General features: G+C 36.1%; 1 protein-coding gene across 1 annotated transcript in view; it reads left to right on the forward strand.

Annotated features, from left to right (window-relative positions):
• SMC2 (structural maintenance of chromosomes 2) overlaps positions 1–1,042 on the forward strand; it is a 44,488-nt gene extending 43,446 nt beyond the window's left edge. Inside the window, exon 24 of the mRNA XM_049770241.1 lies at positions 493–1,042. Within this exon, the coding sequence (XP_049626198.1) occupies positions 493–648 (156 nt within the window). The 3' untranslated portion in view covers positions 649–1,042. The remainder of the gene's footprint in view (positions 1–492) is intronic.
• The last annotated feature ends 10,261 nt before the right edge of the window (positions 1,043–11,303 follow it).

Below are 11,303 nucleotides of genomic sequence, written 5' to 3' on the forward strand. Positions count from 1 at the left end.
GTCATATTCAGGGACCCTCACCTCACTTATCGTAGTTTAAAACTGTATATTCTGGCCGGCAACGGGTAACAGTGAAGTGCAATGTTTCATTTATTAAACAGTTATTTCATTTGAGTTAGTGGCAGTGTTATAGGAACTTGACACCTGTTTTGATATTATTAACATCACAGAGGGAAGTATTGCACTGGGGTATATACACTATACTAGCCAGAAGGTGAGCAATATACAATCAAGCGGCAGGAATTGTAACCTGAGGTTATAAAGTAAAATTAACAGATTCCTAAAGCAAAACAGAAAGTTACAAGTTTTAGGGACCTAGTGTTGAGATAATTTATTACTTGCATTTGAGAATATATAGTTACATGTATCTCAGTGTTTGCTTTTTATTGTTGTTGTTTTTGTTATCTCTATTATTATTATGTCTGTTGAAGTCCCAACTGTGGCACTGAAATCACAAAAGCATAATTCTGTTTTCTCCCTTTTCCCCTTAAGTTCATTGTGGTATCCCTAAAAGAAGGAATGTTCAACAATGCAAATGTTCTTTTCAAAACCAAGTTTGTGGATGGTGTTTCTACAGTTGCCAGATTTACTCAATGTCAAAATGGAAAGACAAAGGAGACAAAATCCAAAGCCAATAGACCCAAATGATCACCTCTGGAAGGTTTAAATACAGATTTACTCCTTCACCTTGGCCTATAAACAAATTTTTAAATAATTTGGATCTAATTTTTTTTATTTAAAATGGAATGTCATTTTGTTACTTAATCTGTATTTTCTCTTTCCTTTGTATCATTTATAAATGAGCAGAGATTTCCTCTTATCTTATTAGTGTAACTAATACTGCCGTCTAATTACTGTGATTGTGATTTTATATAAATATATCTATTCATAAATGTCTTTTCTTACATGAATCTTTTATATACTAGAATCCTGAGATACCTACTTGGTGGTCAATTCTGTTTCAAAAGTCAAAAACAAAAAGAAACAGATTAATATTATAAGATTGATGTAGCTGATAGTCAGCTTTTTAATTAGTTTGAATCCTAAGGTCTGATATGCATTTTCATTACTAATAAAGTCATTCATGTAAGTGAATAAAATTTTTGAAGTATCTAGACCACCAGAAGGAAGGCAAATGAAAGCTATTAGGAAGTTCCTTGAGGACAGACACAGTGGTTTTTGTACATATTGATGGGAAATTATCTTATAGCTTTCTTTCATTTTAATGCTATTTGAGTATCATGTTTCCATATGCTTTAGTAATATTTCTACAAACTTTTTTTAAACCTTTGAGTATTTTCATAGAAGCTTGAGAGAACGCTGCTCTGCAAATTTATATTTCAAATATCTTCATCACCCTCTATAAATAGAACCAGTAGTATTCTGTTAGTGGTTAGAATATGTTCATAAACTAAATCCAGTTGCCTTTTTTCCTTCGATCTGATAATATATGTAAATATTCTTCTATTCTGCTGAGAGAATTCAATTGGTTGATGGTTGTCAGATCTTAGTGTTTTAGGTGGTAGTCTTATATTTTAGTTCTCCTTCAAAAGAATAAAGGAAGTTCTCTTAAGAACTCAAAAGACAACATTGACTTGCACCAGAAAAATAGTATTTGTAACTCTTAGTATTGTTAAGTATATTGCCAAAACATTGTCTCCAAACACTGAATCCTGAGAGCTCTGACATTATCTCATCAATTTTGGACATATTATTTTGACCTCAACCCTTCTTTGACACTAGTCTTAAGTTTCTTAGTGTTGTTATCAATGTATTTTCCCTTCTTGGCTCTGGATTTAACCTTTCTCATTCATCATTTTCATATATATCTGAAGGTGTCAGATAACTGCCAAGTAACTGGTATAAAACATTGGAAAGGATTAAATCTGGAACTAGTTCTGTCTACTATGGGGAGAGGAAAACAACATTATAAATGCTGTCATAGAAGTCCAATATTCCAGAATACACATAAAAATTTGTTTCCTTTCACCTATATTGTCAATTCACACTGTCAGCAGTATTGTATACCACTTTGTTCAGATTCCCACTAGAAATAAATGTTAATATTTCTAATTTAAAGGTTAATGTTACTACTTTATTGTTTTAACTAGTATTTTATATATAATGTATGAAATTAAATATTTTGCCATGTACTATCTGTCATTTTAAATTTTCTATTTATGTGTTTTCCTAACTTTTGTCATCTATCTTGTTTTGATCTTTATATAATAAATTTCTACGATTAATGTTGTCATTATTCTTTGTTTTTGGTTACAAGGTTGCTAAATGTTCTCATTTTCTGGAGAATTGTATAAAGTTGAGGCTCATTTTATAAAATGTTTTATAGAATTCTGTGATATTTTCTGGAGCTAGAAATTTCATGAGATGGGGTGATAAATACAATTTTAAAAAATAGGTACTGAGTTATTTATGTCCTATTTCATAATGGGTGATGTGAATATATTTTTTATAAATGTGAATTTTTTTGTGTGTGAATATATTTTTTGGGGGGTGAATTATTCCATTCACCTGATTTATAGAGTCCTCAGTATTTCTTACTACTCTTTGATTTCAATTTTTTTGTAAAAAGTTTTTTATTCTCTTCATATACATATAATTCTTTTCATATTACATATAATAGATAAATTCTTTTCATATTGCATATAAATATTTAATATATTTTCCATACACTTATCTTAATGGAGATTTGAAATTTTATTTTTTGACTATGCAGTCAACTGATTTCTGCTTTTAACTAATTACAATTTTTTGTTTGCTTTTTGAACTTGGTGGTTTTATGATGGAAGCTTAGATTATTGATTTGAAGCTTTTTATTTTCTGTGAAGCAATTGACGCTATAAATACCATTCTTACTGAGTTTCTTGCACTAAGAAACTCACAAAGCTCTGCTCTGTGGGAAACTGAGGAACGGTACTTAATACTAATGTGCCCAGAGTCACCCCTCAAGAACCTGGTGCAGAGACAAACTAAATAACTACCATTTCTTTCAGGTCATTTGCTTGTTAAAACATAGTCTGAGGGGCAAGCACTGTTAGGAGCCTGCAAAGTACTTTCCTGGATCAGAGACTGCTGATCTCCATCTTTGTTCCTTTTTTGCTCTGTCCAACTAGTGTTCATCTGTGCTCCAGATTTACCAGTGTTTTCAGGATGTTGGTGGAGGGTGGTTTATATATGTCTGATGCTTCTGTTTTTATAACTATCATCCAGTGAACAGTCTTTACCTTGTGGACAGACTTGTAATCTCTGGTCCCACTGGACTGGTAGTTGAGACAGGACTGCCATAGGCACTGCCTTGAAGATGAAAGACAGAAACATGTCCCCAGCTTTCTTTGGAAAAGGTCTATTTTCTTGGCCTAAAACTCTGATCTGTGAGGCAGAGTTGAAGGGGCCACCTTCAGAGATCATGCCTCTGAGGACTTAGAGGTCATAAACTACTGGGAACCTGGAAGGCTCACAGGTTTGAGAGACTGAGCCCGGATACTAATTATATGGTTCCTTTACTCAAGGTCTTTAAGTCTGGATGAGTTGTCTATTTAAAGTTCAGAAACTAATATAAAGAGTCAAGCAATGAAGAAACAGGAATATGTTGAAACGAAAGAATAAAGAAAACCTTAAAAGTCCTTAATGGAAAATAAGCTCAAATCGATGAGTAGTAGTGAAGTAATTAATACACAACAAAAGATGTAAAATGTGACATTAAAAATATTAACTATGAGGTGAGGAATAAAAATGTAGTGCTTGAGGGCCAGCAGGTTGATTTGAGGTCTACATGCCAACCTCATTCTGTTCCTTGCAACATGGTTTCCGGAACATTACCAGGTGTGGCCTTGGGATCCCTCAAAATTTCCTCGTTAGCCAAGGTAATCCCCAGCACTTCAGTGTCCAAACAGCACTTCATCCTTGAAACTTAACATTAAAGTTAAGTTGTTGGCTGAGAGTCACTAATAAGGACCTTTCTTTCTTACTTATTTTCCATTTTTGTTTTGAACCACACTCAGCAGCGCTTGGGTTTCTGCGCTCAAAAATCGCTCCTGGCAGACTCTGGGGGTTGGGGTGGGGGGAACCATATGGGATGCTGGGGATCAAAACCGGGTTGGTCTCATGCAAAGCAAACACTACCCGCTGTGCTATCACTCTGGCCCCTGGGACCCCTTTCCCTAAATGAAAATAACGTCTGTAGATTGTTCAGACTTGTTAACTCACCTATTAAAAATAAGTTTGATGGTAATCTCAGCAAACACATGTGATAAGTACACAAAAGATAGAAAAGAATTCTGAACAACCGATGTAAAGAACATCTAAAACCGCAAGGAGGAAAGTAACAATAGAAACAAAACTGCCAGAAATATACTCTTTTTTTTTTAATTATGCAAAGGACATAGAGTAGCTAAACATACATTTAAAAAAATGCCATATAGTGCCTACAAGAAACCAAGGACATACTGAGACTGAAAGAATGGAAAAAATATTCCGTGCAAATTATTTACTTTTGTAAAGAAAGCAAAGAAAGTTATCTCAGACTAAATAGAATAAAGGAATATATGTAAGTAGCAAAAAAAGACATTACATAATATTGGTGAAGAGTGAGTTTAAGATGATAAAACTTGTGAATATGTATGTATTTCACATATGAACATTGATCAAATGAGGGAAGAGTAACTGGCAATGCTATAATAGGGATTGTAATACCTACTTAGCCTCAGACAGATCCTCCAGATAAAGAAACTTTGATCTTACGTGACACGTTAGACCAGATAGACATACCAGATGTACGTATGCAGACTGTCCAGCACCAACTCAGAATATACACTTATCAAATATGCATGTCTCTTCATCACATGTTAGGCCACAAAATAATTCTCAATAAATATGAGATTGAAATCATTAACCATATTTCCTGACCTCAAGCATAACCTATAAATGTATTATAAAAAGAAAAGAATATAAACAATATACTAAATTAGCATGTTATTTTAAAACCAATAAAACAAATTAACTAAATGAATAGTTGAGACAAAAATGGAAATCAATCTTACTAGAATATTTGATGCAGCCCAAATAGGTATAGGTTGAGGAGCAGATAGGTGGACAGTGTTTTGTTTGCATTGCCTGTGGCTGTATGGTCCCCTAAAACCCACTAAGAGTAAAAGTATTAGGCAACAAATTTAAGTAGACACTTCTAGAATTAGAAATTAACAAATGGTCAACCAAAACATGATGCAAAATTATGTTCTCAAATACCTGCACACAAATGCTCATTGTGTTGTTGAAATCCCTACTCTTCTTGTTTCAATAATTATGGCTATGCAATGAATATATGGATAGGCAAATTAATTTATATACTGGTATATTACCCTCAGACAAAAATTAATGAAGCACTGATTATGCAAAAAAAAATATATCCTTGAGTTCAAGCCAAGAATAAGTCCTAGGCACCAGTGGAGGTGACCTAAAAACCAAATCAAAGTTAAACACCCTTAAAGGATAAAGCCGAAGGATCATTGTGATAGCCACTAAAAACATTTGACAAAATTCAATTTCAATGATTAAAATTCATCGAGGTGGGTATTGAAGGAGGAGAAACATCTCAACATCATATATAGTATATGACAATAGTTAACATATTCAGCATTAAAAATACTAAAAGTAAGCCATTGGTTTACAAATTCATGACTAATCTCAGAAAAAAAAATGCAAACCAAGCAACTAAAAATCTTAGGTCCGCCAGTTTTAAGGATGAAAACTTTGGGACACTCTCAGGAATGGGACAGGCTCAGATCCTGCCCTTCCCAGCAGCCATGTCTACACCCCACAGCTGCCACCATGCCAAGGGCACAGTTATAGCTTCACACCTAAAATGCAAAGACCAAAATGACCACAATTTCAAGCACACAGGTTTTGGGGCTGAAAACAGTAGGAGCAGGCTGTCTCCTCCCACACTACTTCTGGCATTTCCAGTAGCCAAATCAACATCCCACAGCCCAGTTCTGTGTAAATACATTGACCCAGGTAAGCTCATCAACACAGTTCTACAATTTGGAGTTCCTGGACATAGTAGAAGCACATCAAATTAAATGGAAAAGTAGCATAAAAGTCGACTAATAATTAAAAAAATATAACAGAATGCTCAACTAGCAACAAACAGTTTAGTAAACCCTGAGACCAGAACTTAATGGCCCTATTTTCACTTGTTTTGTTAAAGCATTTTTTTAAAATAATTTCATTAGCCATTTAGTTGTAATAAGCAATCTAAAATAATTTTGTGCCTGCTAAGGGGGCAGGCTTGGGAGTTTAGTGCTAAGTGGTACATTGAGAACAGTGGTGGAGGGACTGTCACACTGATGGTGGGATTAGCGTTTGATTATTGAATGCTAACTTTATAAACCATGGTGTTTAAATAAAGCAATAAAAACCTTTTTGAAATAAGGAACAAAGGAAGGAAGCCTAATTCCACCATTTCCATTTGAAATATTAAATTTCTTTTTTTTTTTTTTTTTTTTTTTTGGTTTTTGATTTTTGGGTCACACCCGGCAGCACTCAGGGGTTACTCCTGGCTCTACACTCAGAAATTGCTCCTGGCAGGCTCGGGGGACCATATGGGATGCCGGGATTCAAACCAACGTCCATCTGCATGCAAACCAAACGCCTTACCGCTTGTGCTATCTCTCTGGCCCACTATTAAATTTCTAATGTGATTTGAATATAAGAAAATATTTAAAATGAGTTTTGTTTGTTTTGTTTTGTTTCTGGGACACACCTGGTGGTGCTAAATGGTTACTCCTGGCTCTGTGCTCAGAAATCACTCCTGGCAGGCTTGAGGAACGATATGGGATGTAGAGGATAGAACTCTGGTTGGCCGCGTGCAAGGCAAATGCCATACCCGTTGTGCTATTGCTTCAACCCTTAAGATTTTTTTTAAATATATTTCTCACCCAGACCCACCATCTTGCTTTCATAAGTGGCCCAGTACCATAACTAATAATAGCATGATGAATGCTAAATCTTCCCGGATAGACTTTGGACTAACAACTCAAGTTTTCTTAGAACAGGGTTATGAAAATTCACCGTTCTACCTAAAGGCACAGCAGCCAGCAACTCCATCCTACAGTATCTTATATGACCCTGTCTTACAGCTTATCAAACTGCCAAGCCAACAAATTGTTCCTCATCTATAGTTCCTGCACCAACATCTCCAAATTTCAAAGTACTGTCAGCTCAGTAGGATTACAGCAAATCTCATGGGAGCATTTACATTGAAGATCACCAGGGTCAATCAACCTAAACAACACAAAAAATTCAACTAGTAAAAATCAACCCAGAAAATCCTTAGACAATGACTTTAGTAACACCACTGAGAGATGTAAAAATTACAAATTAACTCATTGATCTAAATTTTGACAATATCATTTGTCTTTATGCTGTAACAAGCAATATCCCACTGGTGGTGGTATAGGAATTGGAACATTAATGCTTGAAACAACTGTACTTACTATGAACAACTTGGTAAATTATTGATATTATGATAAAAAATTAAGATCTTACTTAAATTAAGCACTCAATTAACAAAATATATTTAGGACTAATAAACACAAACCAGTTACCTAATGGACAGAGAAGTTAATCACTTCACCAAATAAACCAGAAAGAGGGCCACATTCACACAATATTGTCATGTATTGGGAAAAAGCAATTCCAAACCAGAGTCAACTCACGCCTGTTAGACTATCTATTATCAAAAAAAGAGTGTTGGTGAGAATATAGAGAAAATGAAACTGTGTGTGTACTTGGTGGAAACTGTAAATTACTGTTACTGTCATTTGAAAATCTTTGGACAGTTCTAAAAAAAAGAAAAGAAAAAGAAGATGAAAGAAAGAAAGAAAGAAAGAAAGAAAGAAAGAAAGAAAGAAAGAAAGAAAGAAAGAAATAAAGACATAAAGAAAGAAAGAAAGAATGAAAGAAAGAAAGAAAGAAAGAAAGAAGAAAGAAAGAAAGAAAGAAAGAAAGAAAGAACAGAAAGAAAGAAAGAAGAAGAAAGAAAGAAGAAAGAAAGAAAGAAAGAAGAAAGAAGAAAGAAGAAGAAAGAAAGAAAGAAAGAAAGAAAGAAAGAAAGAAAGAAAGAAAGAAAGAAAGAAAGAAAGAAAGAAAGAAAGAAAGAAAGAAAAAGAAAGAAAGAAAGAAAGAAGAAAGCAGAAAGAAAGGAAAGAAAGAAAAAGAGAAGGAAGGAAGAAGGAAAGGAAGGAAGAAAAGAAAGACAAAAAAGAGGGAAGGAAGGAGGAAGGAAGGAAGGAAGAGAACAGACCACTGTTCAATCCCCCTGTGTCCCATATGGACCCCCAAGCCAGCATACATAAAGAAAATACAGTTGCATGTGGTCATCCTGGGTTCAGTCCTTGGTATCCTATTATTTTCAGTATCCTCCTGGGAGTGATCTCTGAGCACAGAGCCAGGAGTAAGTTTTGTGTACCTCTGGGTGTGGCACCCAAGCAAAAAAATAAATAAATAAAATCTTGGTTTTTGCATCAATATGTGTCTGAGAGCACCCAGTGTGAAATAATTCAGAGAAAGATGAATACCATATAATTTTATTCATATATAAAAAAATAAAACCTGATAATACAGATACAATAAAATGGTTGGTGGTTGCAAAAGGCAGCTATTGTTGGGTGAGTAAATGGTTGAAAGAAGTTTAAAAAAAATACAAGCTTTCATTAAAAAATGTCAACATGGGATATAATGATAGCAGACAAACTATAGTAAATAATGTCTTGCATATTTGAATATTTTTATAGTAAATCTTAAATTCTTACTAAATGAGAAAATTTATAATTATGTGGTGACATATGTTAACTAGACCTATTTTGGGGATCATTGCTCAATAGATACAAGTATCAAGTTGTCATGTTACATGCCTAAAATAAATGTAAGGTCATGTATGCCTCAATTAAAAAGAAAACAGAAAACACGCCAAAATCTAACACTGATAAAAGGGAAATTTTAATAACTTCACATCTATATTTGCATTAAAAATGCTAATTAATTACCCTAATAATTAAATTCAATTTAAATACCATAGTTCTATTGTATACTTTATCATTCAAGAAAGAATGATCACCAATCTTACACAAAAGCTACAAAAATAGGGGCCGGTGAGGTGGCGCTAGAGGTAAGGTGTCTGTCTTGCAAGCCTTAGCCAAGGAAGGACCGCAGTTCGATCCCCCAGCGTCCCATAGGGTCCCCCCAAGCCAGAGGCAATTTCTGAGCACTTAGCCAGGAGTAACCCCTGAGCATCAAATGGGTGTGGCCCTTCCCCCCCAAAAAAAGAAGAAAAAAGCTACAAAAATAGTATGTATAAATCTGAATGATATTTTTATAACTATATTTTTATTTAAGTAACATGATTATAGTTGGGTTACAGTCACAAACAGAAAACCCCCCTTCACCAGTGTAACATTCCCCCTTCTCAATGCCCCCCTCCCATCCCCTGCCTGTATTCGAGACAGGCATTCTACTAGTTATTTGTTTTTAAGTTGAGTAAATTGTTTTTTTTTCCTAAAGGATAAGTGTTAAAGAAAAAAATAGTAAAGGTGTGACAGTGGCAATCGCCATTCTTTGCATAGGCCCAGAAAAATATGGGGAAAAAGAAAAAAAAATCCTTGGCCTGATTACAAGAAGGCCTCATCCCCGAGGTCTATTGGTGTAAGACTGACTCTGGGGGCCCGGAGAGATAGCACAGCGGCGTTTGCTTTGCAAGCTGCCTATCTAGGACCAAAGGTGGTTGGTTCGAATCCCGGTGTCTCATATGGTCCCCCGTGCCTGCCAGGAGCTATTTCTGAGCAGACAGCCAGGAGTAACCCCTGAGCAACGCCGGGTGTGGCCCAAAAAAACAAAAAACAAACAAAAAAAAAGACTGACTCTGGGCTCCAGGTATAACAGTCTGTTTAACCTGAGTCATTCTCCATGGTCCCGGTAAAACTTTTTCACACTTTAGCTGTTGTTGGTATCAGGTTCCTATATTTAAAGATTCTGGATTCTATGCATTTCTTTCATCAAAGTCAGGCTGACGTAGAGCATCCTCTAGTTTCAGCACACCATTAGATGCGGAGTGATCTGCCCTGCAAGCAGGTTGTTGCTGAGTCATCTGGGTGTTGAGAGTACTCTTTGGAATAAGTTAATGCCAGAGTAGTAGTAGGTCTTCCCTGGTAGAGGTTTGGATCCTGGTAATGTTATATAAACAATTGTGGTTGTTTCATAGATGGTATCCATTGTTCAGGGTTGTATGGGCAATGCCCATTCTTCTGAGGCCTAAGCCAAATCATTATGCCAATGTTTAGGGTATAAGGCCTAACTGCGTTACCAAATTTGTGTTCCATCTCTATTAGATAAGAACTTGTTTGCATATGTTTTATTTTTTCATTTTAATGTGCCTATGCAAAATAGAAACAATGCCACAAGATATTGTTGATGCATCTGGGGGCCTATGAATAAAGTCCAACGTTCCCTGTAACTTGGTTCAAACATGCATTCTATACAGAGATACTCTTCTACCAGTATTGCTTATAAGACAGATCTCAACAGGAGAAAAGCAAACAAACAATCAAATAACAAAACCAGTGGACAAAATTGTCACTATATGAGGATATTCAAAAAGAGTTATAGATGTTAAGGGAATACATCTGAGATATACAAAGGAGATACACATGTCCCTTTTATGTTTTAGAAATAGTCAAGAGGGAGGGTGTTGTTTCTGAGACACCACTTTGGTCTGTGATTTTGCCAAGCGAAGAGCACATGGAGCCATATAATCCCCATGTTGCCTGCTGAAGCTTTCTACTTCCAGAGAGGCATTTGCTTCCTAATTTGCTGGAAGTCGGAAGTTCACCAGTCCCCTCCCAGCCCCCTGCAGAACGGGAAAGCCAGGGGTCTCCTTTAGATTGTTCCTCGCCAGAATCCACTTGCTGGGACCCTGAGTAGGCGGCCAGGGGTAACCCTGGGGACCAGGAGGAAGGAGAGAGAAGGCTATGGGGGGCACCCAAGGCTGCATCTTCCCCTTAGCGTGGCCAAAAAGCCTACTGCATGGAGCCATATAGTCCCTGTGTTGCCTGCTGAAGCTTCCGACTCCCCCAGAGGCGTTTGCTTCCTAATTGCTGGAAGCTGGAAGTTCACCAGTCCCCTCCCCCCCCTTGCAGTAACAGAGAAGCCTTTCAACTGTTGAAGTCTCCTTTCAACTGCTCCTCGCCTGAAACCACTTACTGGGACCCTGAGTAGGTGGTCAGGAGTAATCC

This window comes from Suncus etruscus, chromosome 1, assembly GCF_024139225.1.
Source record: "Suncus etruscus isolate mSunEtr1 chromosome 1, mSunEtr1.pri.cur, whole genome shotgun sequence".
Lineage (NCBI taxonomy): Eukaryota > Metazoa > Chordata > Mammalia > Eulipotyphla > Soricidae > Suncus > Suncus etruscus.